Source organism: Callithrix jacchus, chromosome 8 (assembly GCF_049354715.1).
Source record: "Callithrix jacchus isolate 240 chromosome 8, calJac240_pri, whole genome shotgun sequence".
NCBI lineage: Eukaryota > Metazoa > Chordata > Mammalia > Primates > Cebidae > Callithrix > Callithrix jacchus.
Genome location: NC_133509.1, coordinates 140,381,951 through 140,397,408, shown reverse-complemented (window position 1 = coordinate 140,397,408; position 15,458 = coordinate 140,381,951). Strand labels below are relative to the sequence as shown.

The window sequence follows — 15,458 nt, the reverse complement described above, 5'->3', positions numbered from 1 at the left end:
GGCCCCTGGGGCTCTCATCCCGCTGGGGAGGATGCAGCTTAGGGCTGATGCTTGGGAGGAGAACACTGAAAAATCCAGTAAAGTTACCAAGGAGAGCAACACAGCATGGCTCCCCTTGTTCACAGAGAAAGAACCTCACCTGGGCATGTGGCACACAAAGGCAGGTCCCTTTTCCTGGCTCAGGGCCCTGGCATGTCTAAGTTCTGGGCAGCAGGGCATAGGCAGGTGCCTTGTGACAGTTCCTGGGACCCATCCCAGAGAGACCCCAAAAGTGTCCCCCATCAACCTCCTCCGCCCTGTCTGTGCTGCAGCTGAGACCTGATGGCACAGCCTGACCTGTGAGAGCAAGACTCGCACCCAGGACCTAGGGAGCACAGGTAGGAGGGTCCTGTGTCCTGGCAGCTGGACCACCTGCCCAGACTTGCCTGGGAGGGCGACAAGCACCACTATCATCCTAGCCTGGGCTATGGTTTGAGTCTCCCCTCCAGAATTCACGTGGGAAGACACGTGAACCTAACGCCACTGTGGCAGTATTAACAGTGGGGGGGCAGGCGCAATAGCTCATGCCTGGAATACCAGCACTTTTGGAGGCTGAAGCAGGTAGATCATGAGGTCAGGAGATCAAGACCATCCTAGCCAACATGGTGAAAACCCATCTCCACTAAAAATACAAAAAGTAGCTGGGCATGGTGGCGTGTACCTGTAATCCCAGCTACTCAGGAGGCCGAGGCAGGAGAATCGCTTGAACTCGGGAGGTGGAGGTTGGGGAGCTGAGATCATGCCACTGCACTCCAGGCTGGTGACAGAGCAAGACTCTGTCCCAAAAAAAAAAAAAAGAGGTGGGGATGTTAAGAGGTGTTGAGGCCAGGCAAGCTCCACCCTCGTGGAGGGGTTAATGTTATCTCGGGGTGGTTTCTAGCTGCACAGCGGGTGGTTAGGGCAGCAAGCTGGGCCCTCTGTCTCTCACCCTCTCCTGCCCCTGCACCTTCTGCCGTGAGCTGGTGCAGGACGATGGCCCTCACCAGAGTCAGCACCTTGATCTTGGACTTCCTGGCCTCCAGAACTGTAAGAAATAAATGCCTTTTCTTTGTAAATTAATTCCCCACCCTGTGGTATTGTTACTGCCACACAAAACGGACAGCCCACTGCATTGGGGATTATGTTTCAACAGAAGTTTTGAGGGGACACATTCAAAGCACAGCAGTCACCGTGGGTTTTCTCTCTCTCAGGGACAGTGCGATGTTAACACATCTTCCTTGGCAGCTGCCCCAGCCCCGAGAGGATGGAGTCCATTCCACATCAGCCACAGGGTGAGGAGAGGCAGCACGGTCCTGGGGAACTCTGGGGCCCCGTCCCAATGCAGGCTGGCGGGGGGCACGGGCCGGGGGCTGCCCTGTGTCGGCAACACTCTGGCTCACATTCCCCTCTGTCTTGACCTCCCTCTGGCACCCAGGCCCCTTCCTCCCCCTGCCCCCATCTGCCTCCCTCCGGTGTTCCCCTCACCTGCCCACTGCCTTTTCTACCCTCTCCTGACCCATCTCTTGACCCTCTGCGCCCAGTGCAGCTGAACCCCAGGAACACAGCCCTCCCTGACATCCTCTGATTGGGGGGTGCTTTTCCCTTCATCTTTCTCTGGTTAAACGGCAGTCGCCTTGTGCTTACAACAAATGAAGCCGGTGTTTCAGCCGGGATGGAAATGTGGCTTTGCAGCCTCCGCCCCTGCCAGGCCAGGCCAGGCCACCGTTCCTCACTGGCAGTGAATCTCCCGGCTTTCCCCCTGCCAGCCCAGGCCACCATTCCTCACTGGCAGTGAATCTCCTGGCTTTCCCCCTGCCAGCCCAGGCCACCGTTCCTCACTGGCAGTGAATCTCCCGGCTTTCCCCCTGCCAGCCCAGGCCACCATTCCTCACTGGCAGTGAATCTCCTGGCTTTCCCCCTGCCAGCCCAGGCCACCGTTCCTCACTGGCAGTGAATCTCCCGGCTTTCCCCCTGCCACCCCAGGCCACCGTTCCTCACTGGCAGTGAATCTCCCGGCTTTTCCCCCTGCCAGCCCAGGCCACCGTTCCTCACTGGCAGGGATCGTCCCGGCTTTTCCCCCTGCCAGCCCAGGCCACCGTTCCTCACTGGCAGGGATCCTCCTGGCTTTTCCCCCTGCCAGCCCAGGCCACCGTTCCTCACTGGCAGGGATCCTCCCGGCTTTCCCCCTGCCAGCCCAGGCCACCGTTCCTCACTGGCAGGGATCCTCCCGGCTTTTCCCCCTGCCAGCCCAGGCCACCGTTCCTCACTGGCAGGGATCCTCCCGGCTTTTCCCCCTGCCAGCCCAGGCCACCGTTCCTCACTGGCAGTGAATCTCCCGGCTTTTCCCCCTGCCAGCCCAGGCCACCGTTCCTCACTGGCAGGGATCCTCCCGGCTTTTCCCCCTGCCAGCCCAGGCCACCGTTCCTCACTGGCAGGGATCCTCCCGGCTTTTCCCTCTGCAGTGTTACCAATTAGTGCTTCTCCGTCACTTTACTGCATAAAACGAATCCGGTGTGTTCGGCTTTCTTAGTGCCTAAGATACGTGAGTTCAATTTCGCTAAATCGGGTTTTTATTATCATGAGTCTGTCCTCCTATAGAAAATGTGAGCGTGCTCTGGAAGGAAGATGAAGGGTCAGAAGTTTGAGTACTTTTTGGGAGGCCGAGGCGGGTGGATCACAAGGTCAAGAGATCCAGACCATCCTGGTCAACATGGTGAAACCCCGTCTCTACTAAAAAATATACAAAAAATTAGCTGGGCATGGTGGCGCGTGCCTGTAATCCCAGCTACTCAGGAGGCTGAGGCAGGAGAATTGCCTGAACCCAGGAGGCGGAGGTTGCAGTGAGCCGAGATCGCGCCATTGCACTCCAGGCTGGGTAACAAGCGCGAAACTCCGTCTCAAAAAAAAAAGAAGTTTGAGTACTTTTTACCTTTTTGGGTGACTGATCCTGCGTCTGTAGTGTGATTAGACTCTCACGTGTCTTCCCATAAGCACGTGGAGGCGGGTCTGACCCAGCTCCCAGCCCTACTGCTCCAGGGGGCTGGAGGGGGACGTGTTCCCACTCTCTGCAATAAAGGAGAGCGGCTGGGGCTTTGGCCAGCGCGGCCCTGGGTGAGCCAAGCTGCAGAACCTCCCGAGGACTCGGGCCGCCAGGCTGTGCTGCTGGAATCACCTAGGAAGAGAATTGCTGACACGTGCTGGAGGCTGGGTTGCTGGCACGCAGGGTAAACTGGATGCTGCTCTGTGTGGGGGGTAAATATGTGCCACCGTTATGTAGAAAGGAATTATCAGGATGATGGCGATTTGCAAGTTGGCAGCTTTTGCAGAATGTAAACCTGGGCCAAGTTGCGGAGTATTTTTGATGTCACGTTGTGCCTCCTGGGTAATGGCAGAGGGAGGGTGGGCCTCCGTCAGCTGTGCATGCTGTATCACCGGGCACTCCCATCACCCCCATGGGATTGTGGGCAAGAGGAGCCACAGCTGAAGCTCATGCTGAGAAACAAAGCGCTTTGTCTCAGACCCAGGGGTCTCGTGTCTTCCGCTGCGTCCATGGTACCACGGACTCACCTGTGGGTGGGCGGCCAGTCACGGCACCCACTTCTCCTGCCAGCGGAAGTGTACAGATTGTCATGGAACAAGCTATGGACCACAGGACCTGAGCAGACACATTCTGAGGGCTTCCAAGAAGGGTTTTCCTCCCAAAGAGAGGGAGGCACCCAAGGAGCCATGCCTCCTTCCCTCACACGGATGCTGCTTTGAGACAATGTGATGCTCACCACTGGTGTGGCCCCATACCAACCCACCCAGATGGCAAAGAAAGACAGGCCATGCCTGGGCCCTCCATGGCCAGGTGACCCCCAAGGGCTTGCCCCAAACTTCCATGGAGTGGCCCGACGATGTCCTCACAGCTACACTCTGTCGTGTCCTTGACACTCTCGTTAATCTAGGGGAGCCCACTGGGCTGTGGCCTTCTTGGCACAGCTGTCGCAACACCTGAATTCCTGGTGGTGGTGGCATTACGGTGGGCATGCATACTGCATGGCCAGGCCAGGCCCCCAGGCCTCAAGTGTGTCAAGGCAAGGAGCACACACGGGGGTTTTGGTGAGCATCTCAGACAAGGCAGAGCCCTGTCATCCGGAAGTGGGGTGTTCCCTTTCCACGACAGCTCAAGCTGGGAGAATGGCACACCCCATTCCAGGGCAGCCCCACAGGCCACTGCGTATCCAGAGACAGGGTGGTCTTCTCTGCCCCTTCATGGACTCTCCTGTCCTCAGAGGGCTAAGGGGAAGACCAGGCAGGCAGCTTCTGGCCCTGCTGGGGAGGCAGGGGCTGCAAGGCAGGGAGACCTCGGGTGGTGTAGAGGCAGGCCAGGCCATAAGAGGGAGCAGAGAGCCTGCAGACAGCCCATTTCCCGGACAGGACCTCCGCTGCCCAACTTCTCTCCCCCACACCCGTGCCTCCCTTCCCAGCCGAACCAGGCTGGAGCACCCAGCTGCATCTCAATCCACACTGGTCAGCACCCCGGCCCCAACTCCTCCCCCTGAGCTGCCTACTTCTCCCCCGGGCCCTTTGTGCTCCATTTGCTGGTGAGCCGCCCACCGCAGCCCTCCCAGGCACCAACACACTCAGCTCTCCGCCTCCTGGCTGCTGCACCTACAGGCCTCCCTTGAGGCCAGCTCCCAAGTCCACCCCAAGCCCATCTGAGGAGGCTGCCCTGCTCCTCCCAGGCCCTAACCCCTCAGTGTGGCTGTCCCCAGGTGTCTCTGCCTGGGTTGGGCACCAGGCCCCAGCGCAGGGCCAGCAGGTAGTGGGCATTCATCAGGATTCACATACTGACCAGGAATCAGTGAGGGGACAAGGGGGCCGGCCGGCTTCTCTGCTGAACCTGGCCATTGCAGGTCACCTCAGGAAACTTGAGAAGAGCAGGCTGCAATGCAGCCAGGTCCCCATCCTGTTCCCAAGGGACATCTCAGAAACCTCAGGCCACGAGTCTGGCAAAGGCCTACTGGTTCCCAGTCCTGCCGTAGTCAGAGCCATGGCTGTTCCTCATCATGGAAACTGGGTGCCAGGCACAGGCCTGGGCAAGGGTGGCGCTTGATGTCTGCTCCAATGCCCTCAGAGTCTGTCATAGGGGCCAATGGGCCATTGAACCACGGTGGAGCTGGTGGAGCCAGGTCCCTGGCCCCACTGGAAGCGGAGGACCTAGGACTTGAACCTTCACTGCTGGGGATGTGAGAGCAGAGGTAGGGGGCCTGTGCCAAGGAGCACGGAGATCAGGGGCCACCCCTGAACAGGCCAGGAGGAGTGGGGTGTGTGCAGGGCAGGTTGCCTGGTGGGGTCTTCGAGCCCCAGGACCTTCCCTGCCCTGAGAGTAGCTAAACCAGGGGAGTAGCTGCGTCAGTGGAGTAACTGTGCCAGGGGAGTAGCTGAGCCAGGGAAATAGCTAGGCCAGAGGATTAGCTAAGCTAGGGGAGCAGCTAAACCAAGGAAGTAGCTAAACCAGGGGAGTAGCTGCGCCAGTGGAATACCTGCACCAGTGGAGTAGCTATGCCAGGGGAGTAGCTAAACCAGGGGAGTAGCTGTGCCAGTGGAGTAGCTATGCCAGGAGAGTAGCTGAGCCAGGGGAGCAGCTGAGCCAGGGGACTAGCTAAGCCAGGGGCAGCCATCCCACCTCTGACAAGGGGATATGGGCTTTCACAGGCCAAGCTGGGCCTACCACCTCCCAGACCATAGCCAGCAGGGAAGAGACCATGGGTCTTCAGGAAGGGTCGGAGCAGGATGTCAGGAGCCCAGAGCCCCTCAGCCCCACCAGCCCAGGGCCAGCTGCCCATCTGTTCCCATGGGATTTGCTGTGGGTGCCAGAGCCAAGAGGGCTGAGGGCTGGTCTTCACCCAGAAGACCCCTAAGACATGATGGGGCCGGCGCTGGCTTTGGCCGGAGGAGGACGTGGGCTACAGTCCGGACACACAGAATGAAGCTCGCTCCTCGCCCACAGCCCCAGACTTCACACCACACTCCCAAGAAGGTCCAGGGACCCCCCACATCCCACAGCAACTCCCAAGGCCCCTTTTCTCTCTCCATGCCACACCTGGGGCCTTTCCAAGGCTGCTCCTTGCCCCTCCCCAGCCCCAACCACCTGACCCCTGACCCCCGACCCCCACCCCCCGACCCTGCAGAGTCTTCACTTCCCAACATGATCATTAGTGGTCTTGGCACAGCCCAGAACCGGGTACCTCAGGCCTCCTACCCAGGCCAGTTCCCGGTCCCCACACAGAGGGGCTGCTAGGGACATGGCCGGAGGTGGGCCGAGGCATGGGTTTGGAGGTGGGCAGAGCGCTGGCCTCATCTGACCTGGGCAGGGAGGTAGTCCCCGTGCACCTGAGGACAGTGGTACTGAGGCCAGTTGCCTGGAAGGCAGGCAACTCCCAAAGGCCAGGCCCCAGGTGGCATCAAGCTGGGGGACGAGGACTGTGTGGGGCTGGGGCCACCACCAGCCACACCCTTAACTGCCGCAGTTGTTGGGAGGGGTGCGTGGGGAGGACCCGCTTGAGCAGCCAGCTGCACTCCCCTCAACGGTTTTAGGCCCGCATGGCAAAACCTGCCACCTGTGGGCCATGGAGTGCAGCAGTCCGGGCAGTGGACTGTGCCAGGAGAGATGTGTGTGCTCATCACCGGCTCCCAGGGCGGGCATCCTCACGCCACCCTTTCAGTGGCCTCACAAAGGGCCCCTCCTCCCCAGGTGCTACGGACTTTCCTGGGCCACGTGGGTCCCCAGGGTCACATCACAGGTGCAGGGGCCCAGGGGGAAGGCTGGTGAGAGACCCCTTGCAGATGGCCTTCCGGGCAGATACCTGGGCTGGGGGCTGCCAGTTCCCCAGTGCTGGGGCAAGGCCAGGATGCTGGGGTGGGTGAGGCTCGGTGCTGTTCCTGGGGCTGCGACCTGGGGGTGCTACATCAACTTGGGAGCACCTGCTGGAGGAGCCCACGAAGAAGGTGGGTTCCACGGTGGGGGAGGAACCAGGGATGCAGGGACACCGGCACTTGGATTGGGAGGAAGCAGGGACCAGGACACCCATGGGGCTGGGGGAAGATGGGGGTCTAGGTATCCCAGAAAAAGAAGTGGAACACTGAGGCTGGGGAGGAAGGAGGAGCTGGCCCTGAAACAGAGTGGCGTGGCCCCCAGGAGCTCCTCAGGCCCCGGGGGGAGGGGAGCAGCCCAGCCCCACCAGCATCCCACACTCAGAGGCCAGCATCTCCCCCGCCCTCCACACAGCCCTCCTGGCTCCTGGCCGCCCAGCCTGGCTGGTAAAAACAGGGACACAGGAACAGGCAAAGCAGTGCGGCCTTGGATACAAAACTGTAAATAGAGTCTTTAAAATGACAGAGGCCTCCTTGGCCCCAAACTCCGAGCCAGAGGCCCCCACTGCAGGAGCAGCTCTCCGCCCACACTGCCCTCCCTTCCAACCCAGGCGGCCCAGCAGGCAGGGACCGGGCCCCTCTGCTCTGCTCCGGCCCAGACCTTCCAAACGGCCGCACCCGCTGGGGCGGGCTGGTGGAGTGGGGGCTGAGGATCCGCGGTCCGAGGGATTCCTGAGATGAAGAAGTGGCCGCGGGACCCCAGGCACGGGCACTCGAGGCACCTGCCCCTAGGGGAGCCCGCCCCCACCCCATCCCATGCAAACCGCGCGCCCCAAGCCAGCCCGGTGTCTCTGTGCCGCAGAGGCAGGCCCTGTCACGTGTCCAGGGGGTCACGCGTGGGCGAGGACCCGTGGGGACGCCCGGGCGGGCCGTGCAGCGGCTGAGGCGGCGGCACAGAGTTGCGCTGTGGGGGCGGCGGCTGCAGCTCCAGCGCCAGCGTGGGCGGCGGGAAGTCGCGCACCTGTCTGCGGTACTCCAGGAAGGTGCAGGCCTTGGTGGCGAGCGCCACCACGTTTTTGCCGACGAAGATGGCCGAGACGCGGCTGTCGCGGAACAGCGCCATGTTGGCGGCGCGCGCCAGCACGGCCACCACGTTGACGGTGGCGAGGCTGAGCACCGGGTAGAGCATCATCTTCTGTGGCGCGATGTGCTCGCCCTGCATGCTGACCTCGCTGAGCGCCACGCACGGCAGCACCAGCAGCAGCATGTAGCAGTAGAAGAAGGTGAGGCCCTCGGCCCACAGCGGCAGCCCGGAGCGCGGCGGCTCCCACAGGCTGGCCTGCATGTCCAGCAGGTCCAGCAGGTCCAGCGCCACCCAAAACAGGCGGCCGCGCAGGTCCTCGCGCTTGCGGAAGGTGCGCACGTACTCCATGCGGTCCAGCGCCACGAGCAGCAGGAACAGGCCGGGCACACACACCGACAGCAGCAGCGTCAGCGCCTTGCGCGCCACGGGGTCCGCCGCGCCACGCCGCGCCGCTTTGTAGTTCTGGAAGATGAAGTAGAGCTTGATCTCCAGCACGAAGATGTAGAGGAACCACAGGATCATGGCGTAGCCGCGCTTGGCCGTGCGCACCTCGGCGCCCACCCACACGGCCACGTAGCGCAGCACCAGCAAGAAACACACGTCGCCCACCAGCACGATGATGCACACGCCGATCTTGCGCGGGCCCTGGTTCTGCTCCACCAGGTACGCGTCCATGACGGCCATGCTGCCCATGATCACCAGCGTGGTCAGGCACACGTGGCGCCGGTCCGGGGGCGGCAGCACCATGGTCGGCTGCCGGGCCCCAGCCTGGGCGCGCACGGCCCCCACGCCAGGCGGGACGAGGCCCTGCGGCGGCGCTCAGCCGGCCGGCATGGCGCGGCGCGGCCCGGCGAGCTCGGAACCTGGGGAGACCGGAGGAGACGGGTCAGTGTGAGGGCTTGGGCGGCCTCCCCCCGCCCCCACCCGGTGCCTCCCACCCGCGCGGCCCGAGGCATCGCGCACGCCTTCGCCCATGCGCGAACCCGCAGCCGCGAACCGCGGCGAGGCCTCCAGGGGGAGCTGCCGCCTCGCCAGAGCACCCGGGCCTCGTTCCCGCCGCCAGGAAGGAAACGGAACGGACGCGTTTTCTGCCCGCCACGCGCGTTCCCGGAGCCCGGGGCGGGGGGTTGTCCCTCCTGGCTCCGGCGGCCCAGACCCCACGCACGCGCTGCTGGCCCCAAGCCGTTCCCGCGGGGTTTCGGGCGTCCGTCTCCCCGCCGCCACCGCACTGGGCGGGGAGGCGGGCCTGCCCCTCCGCTCTCGGAGTGCCAGAGGAGGCCCCGGCCCTTCCCCGGCTTTCGGATCTGGGACCAAGAGTCACCCAGGTCCGGATGCATCCGTCCCACAGGCCTCTCCGAGCCTCCCGGCCCCTGCCTGGCAGCCCCCACGCCCCTCCTCCCTGCGCGGGCCGGCTTGGTCCACCCTCTGGGGCGCGTGACCACTGCCTGCCCTGATCCCCATGGCTCCGGATGCCCCTGGCGAGGCGCTGTCCCCGGCGAGGCGCTGTCCCCCACCCCCTGCCCCGGCACAGCCACCCTGCTCTGCTCCTGTGGCCGGGGCGCTGCCTCTGGCTGCCCTCGAGTCTCGGGAAGCCGGTCCACCAAGGCCCGTCGGACTCCCACGGCCCCTGCACCTCTGTCCCACACCTGGCACTGGGTCATGGCCTTGCCGTTGGATTCCCACACCGGACTGTGGGTCCACACAGCTGGGCCTGCGCACACCTGGGTGACGATAGAGGCCCGCACGCCCTCACCCGCCCCACAGTCACTGGCAGGCTCACTCCCCGCCCGCCCCCCTCCACACGCCCCAGGCCTGGGGCTCCGTTTACTGCCCTGTCTAGACAAAGCCATAAAATTTAATGTCCCTGTGACCGTCGGGCGCTCGGACTGCCCTGGTGCCACCGCAGCCCCCACGGATCCGGGAAGGCGTTGAACTCTGCACTCCCGCCCCCTGCCCCCACCAGCACTCACCGCCCAGGGTCCCCACAGCCACACACAGGACTCCCCACCCCTCGGAGCTCTTACGGGTCGCGCAGAAAGTGCCTTGGGGGTCCTCAGCCCACGCCCCTGCCTCCAGGGTCCCCGCGCTCCGGGTCCCACCGGGACACTCACGTCCACTGGGTTGACACGTCTGACCCAGGAAGCCTTCTCTGGGCCCATTCCAGGCCCACCGGGGCCTCCCCTAACTGCAGCCGCAACCTGAGAATTTCCTCCCTCTGCGCGCTCAGCCGGGCCAAATAAATAGCGGAGGAGCCGCGGCGCCGCTCACCCTTTCCGGCCGTGCCTGCGGCCCCTCGCCCCACTCCGCGGCTGCTCGATCCTCAGCCACTTGGCAGACGCGGGCCAAGGGCCGAGGGGCTCTGCGCTGGCGAAGGGAGACGGACTCCAGCCCCTAGAGGAGGCCCTGCCCGGGGAAGCCAGAGCCCGGCTGGGCCACCCCTCCCTAGGGACCTGGCCCCAGGCCCACCTGTCCTGGGTCTGCTGGGCCCCGGCCGAGGCCCCCTCCTCCCGCTACGCCCCGCGGCTCAGACCTGGCACCGACTCTAAGGCCTCCAGGCCCTCCCTTGCTGCCCGCGCCCCCTAAGGACCCCCGCCCCAGAACCACCCCCTCGGAGCCCCGGGGAAGAGGGGCGGGGAGGGGGCCGCTGCGCTCCCGCCGCGGGCCGGTGCAGAGCTTGGGCCGCTCCCAGCAGGCTGCGTCTCCGTTTGTCCCCACGAAGCTTCCCCACGCAGGGCCGGTCCCCGCCACCCCGCCGGCCCCAGGCCTCACCCCTGCCGCCTAGGCCCCCGCCCCGCCCCGCAGCCCCCACGGCCCGGAGGCGCAGGGTCGCCCAGGCCCGCCGCGCGCCCATCCAGTCCGCCCGCGCCCGCGCCTACCCCGCCGCCCGCAGATGCTGCGCCGCTCCGGGGCCCGCCCGCCGCGCCTCTGCCGCCACCGCCCGGGCCGCGCCGGCTCCTCCCGCCGCGCCCCTCCCGCGCCCGCGCGGCGCCGCCCCCGGCCCAGAGGCCCCGCCCCGCGCCCCTCGGCCCGTGAGCCCCGTGGGACCTGGGGGCCTGGGAGCGCGGGGGTCCCGGCGCCCCGCCCCCTCCGCAGCGCCGGTTGCCACGGCGACAGCACTGAGCGGCGGCGCGCAGGGCAGGTGGCTCCGAGGAGCAGGACGCCCTCGTGCACCCCCGGGGGGCTCGGGGTCCCGTCTCCACCCTCCTCACCCACCGCCCGGAATCGCCGGGTCCGCTCAGTGCCCGCCGCGCTCTGAAACTCCGCTGCAGCCCCCTGGAGACAGACTGTCTCCGACCCGACTCCGCCGGACGACTGCCCCCCGGCCCGGGAGCTGGCGGGGACGTAGGCGCAGGGCTGGCCGGGCCGGCGGGGCCCTCCGTGCTGCCCTCTGTCCTCTCTGGGGAGAAATCCAGCCTTCTCAGGACAGGAAAGGAATGATGAGCGGCCCCCATCTTCCGCAGCGCATCAAGGAGGAAGCCAGGGTTTGGGGACTTTGGCGTCATTTTGTCACTGAGGGGACACTCACTGAGCCCCCCCTCCCCCCCGCCACATCCCGTCCATCTCTGGGGCAGAGGCTGTCCCGCGTGAGCCAGAGGAGAATCCGAGGGCCCCTTCTGCCTGCCTGCCCTCCTCCCAGAACTGCTCTCACTTCCCTCTGACAGGAGAAGACTGAGGGTCAGAGAGGTAAAGGGACACCAGATTTGGGGGAAAGGCTAGAATTTGAGGCACCACTCAACTGTTAGTGAACTTCCAGGTTCTCTTCCCGTATCCCCGGCCTGGACTCAACTCAGCCTGAAGGCCAGAAGTGGACCGAGAGCTCTAGAAGTCCCCTAGTCCCAGCCAGGGGACAGCAAAGAAAAAGGTCGCTTCTGCTCCCAGGGAATGGGACAACTCCCCTGGGGAGGTCAGGGTTCTGGAGGACAGGGTTTTTTTTTGGTTTGTTTGTTTTTTGGGGGTTTCGTACTGTTTTTATTTTACTCTTCTCCATTCTCTGGTGCCCCAGCCCCTAGGTATCCCATCAAAGACATGGGGTTGACAAGCACCTAAAACACTGAGGGAGAAGAACCTTCCTTTCCAGCCCCAGGAGATGTGGTCCTCGGGGCCAGGACAGACGGTGGACAGGGAGGAGCACTAGACAGCAACCCAAGAAGCCTCGAAAGCCGTGCATGTACAAGTGTGACCCTCATTCACATCCCAAAGACTGAGCACTGAACAAAAGGACAGGGCACTGCCCACGTCCCACACTGGCCACTGGGTAGTGCACACAGGAGACAGATCTGAGTCCTACTGCAAAGGCTTTGGAAACAAAACTGATGTGGAAGGCAGGACCGGCAGGAGCCTGTTTGAACTTGTGGCCTGAAACCAACTAGGTTCATTGCGTGATGAAACAAAATATCAACATTTTCAATGGGGATTTAAATAAGACCGGACTCATAACATATGTCTAAATGTGCAGGATACAATCTAAAATTACTCTGCATGTGAAGAACCAGGAAATCCGACCGGCAAGACAGAAGGCAATAGCAGACACCAATGCCAAGATGACACAAAAACCCTCAACTACGTAACAGCAAGTGGAATCAAGCAACATTAAAACACACACACACACACCACGACCAAATGGAGTCGAGCCCAGGAAGGCAAGGCTAGTTCAACATGTGAAAATGAATCCAGGTGGGGCCGGGCGCAGTGGCTCACGCCTGTCATCCCAGCACTTTGGGAGGCCGAGGTGTGTGGATCACGAGGTCAAGAGATCGAGACCATCCTGGTCAACAAGGTGAAACCCCGTCTCTACTAAAAAAATACAAAAATTAGCTGGGCATGAGGGTGGTGGGTGCCTGTAATCCCAGCTACTCGGGAGGCTGAAGCAGGGGAATTGCTTGAACCCAGGAGGCAGAGGTTGCGGTGAGCCGAGATGGTGCCATTGCACTCCAGCCTGGGCAACAAGAGCGAAACTCCGTCTCAAAAAAAAAAGAAAGAAAGAAAATGAATCGATGTGATCTATCCTATTAGTCTCCAGAAGAAACCACGTGATCACCTCAATCAATCCAAAGAATGCGTTTGACAGAATCTGACCCTCATCCGTGATAAGCATTCGCAGCAAACTAGAAAGCAAAGGGAACATGCCTAGTCTCATAAAGAGAATCTACAAAAAGCAACAAAAACAGCAGGCCAGGCATGGTGGCTCACCCCTGTAATCTCAACACTTTGGGAGGCCAGGAGTTCAAGACCAGCCTGGGCAACATAGAGAGACTCCATATCTGTGATTTTTAATTAAAAAAAAAAAAAAACCGGCCAGGTGCTGTGGCTCATGCCTATAATACCAGAATTTGGGGAGGCCAAAGTGGGTGGATAGCTTGAGCTTGAGTTCAAGATCAGCCTGAGAAACATGGTGACACCCTGTCTACAAAAAAGACAAAACAGTTTGGCTGTGTGTGGTGGCTCACCCTGTAATCCCAACACTTTGGGAAACCGAGGTGGGTCGATCATGAGGTCAAGAGATCAACACTATCCTGGCCAGCATGGTGAAATCCTGTCTCTACTAAAAATACGAAAAATTAGCTGGGCGTGGTGACACACACCTGTAGTCCCAGCTACTTGGGAAGCTGAGGCAGGAGAATCACTTGAACCCGTGAGGCAGAGGTTGCGGTGAGCCGAGATCATGCCACTGCACTCCAGCTCGATGACAGAGCGAGACTTCATCTCAAAAAAAAGAAAGAAATCAAACAAGGCCTAAATATATGCAGAGGCATACTGTGTTCCTGAATTAGAATGAATATAGTTAAGATACCGATTCTCTCCAAAACGACTACAGATTTAATGTAATTTCAATTAAAATCCCTGCAGGAAATTTTATGGATACAGACAATCTTATTCTGAAATGTATACAGAAATGAAAAGGAACTAGAGTTGCCAGAATAATTCTGGAAAAGAAGGGAAGGAGTTGGAGGGTTCTCACTGATGGATGTTAACCCACTGTAAACCTGAACCAGTTGAGACAGGCTGCACTGGCAGAGGGTCGGCCAGCAGCTCAGTGGAACAAGCGCACAAGCATGGCCGCGGATTTCTTAACAGCCTTATTGAAGTATAATTCAAACTCCATAAAATTCATCCATCTGGCCGGGCACGGCGGCTCACGCCTGTAATCCCAGCACTTTGGGAGGCTGAGGCAGGTGGATCACGAGGTCAAGAAATTGAGACCATCCTGGCCAACATGGTAAAGTCCTGTCTCTACTAAGCATACAAAAATTAGCCAGGTGTGGTGGCAGACACCTGTAGTCCTAGCTATTCGGGAGCCTAAAGCAGGAGAATCGCTTGAGCCTGGGAGGAGGAGGTTGCAGCGAGCTGAGATCATGCCATCGCACTCTAGCCTAGGCAACAGAGCAAGACTCCATCTCAAAAAAATAAAGTGTGCAATCAGCCAAGCACAGCAGCCCACTCCTGTAATCCCAGCGCTTCAGGAGGCCAGGCAGGAGAATTGCTTGAGCCCGAGTTCCATACCAGCCTGGGTAACATAGCAAGACCTCATCTCTACAAAAAATAAAGAGCAGGTAGGGGTGGTGGGGTATGCCTGTAGTCACACCTACTTGGCAGGCTGAGGTGGGAGGACCACTTGAGACTGGGAGGTTGAGGCTACAGTGAGCCTCGAGAGCTTGGGCAATAGAGTGAAACTCTGTCTCAAAAAAACAAAGACATACAGGGTAGTCATGGTGGCTCACACCTATAATCCCAGCAATTTGAGAGGCTGAGGCAGGCAGATCACTTGAGGTCAGGAGTTCAAGACCAGCCTGGCCAACATAGTGAAACCCCGTCTCTACTTAAAATACAAAAATTAGCTGGGTGTGGTGGCGCATACCTGTAATCCCAGCTACTCAGGAGGCTGAGGCAGGAGAATTGCCTGAACCCAGGAGGCAGAGGTTGCGGTGAGCCGAGATCGCGCCATTGCACTTAAGAGTGAAACTCTGTCTCAAAAAAAAAAAAAAGATACAGAAATTAGCCAGGTGTGGTGGCAGGAACCTGTAGTCTCAGCTACTCAGGAGGCTGAGGCAGGAGAATCGCTTGAACCCAGGAGGCAGAGGTTGCAGTGAGCCGAGATCTCACCACTGCACCACTCCAGCCTGGGTGACAGAGTGAGACTCATCTCAAAAAAAAAAAACAAAAAAGAATCAAAGAAAAAGTGTACAGTTCTACAATTCAATAATTTGTGGTATATTTACACATGTCGTAATCAATTTTAAAACATTCTCATCATCCCCAAAAGAAGCCCCAGACCAGTAGCATTCATCCCCCTTTCACCCCCAACTCCTTCCCAGTTTTCCCAGCCCCTGGCAGCTACTAATCTACTTTCTATCTCTACAGATTCGCCTTTTCTGGAAGTTTCATGCAATGGGATCATACCGGATGTGGTCATTTGAGACGGGCCTAATCTGCTAAGCACGATGTGTTCAAGCCACGTTCGTGTCACACCATCTCGTGATTCCTTCCTTTTTATTGCAAA

At 60.7% G+C, this 15,458-nt stretch overlaps 1 protein-coding gene across 5 annotated transcripts; it reads right to left on the bottom strand.

Moving 5' to 3' along the window:
- Positions 1-7,356: 7,356 nt before the first annotated feature.
- On the bottom strand, positions 7,357-11,274 carry TMEM121 (transmembrane protein 121). 5 transcript variants are annotated; one of them, XM_035261756.3, is made up of 2 exons: positions 11,174-11,274; positions 7,357-8,823 (listed from the first exon to the last, which is right to left on the bottom strand). In XM_035261756.3, exon 2 carries the CDS (start codon positions 8,705-8,707, stop codon positions 7,751-7,753), a length of 957 nt encoding a protein of 318 aa, XP_035117647.1. In that variant the 5' UTR covers positions 8,708-8,823; positions 11,174-11,274; the 3' UTR covers positions 7,357-7,750. The 5 variants fall into 5 exon arrangements, with proteins under 5 accessions (XP_035117647.1, XP_035117646.1, XP_035117644.1 ...); XM_035261755.3 differs by lacking the exon at positions 11,174-11,274 and adding an exon at positions 10,730-10,887; XM_035261753.3 differs by lacking the exon at positions 11,174-11,274 and adding an exon at positions 10,837-10,887.
- Positions 11,275-15,458: the final 4,184 nt, after the last annotated feature.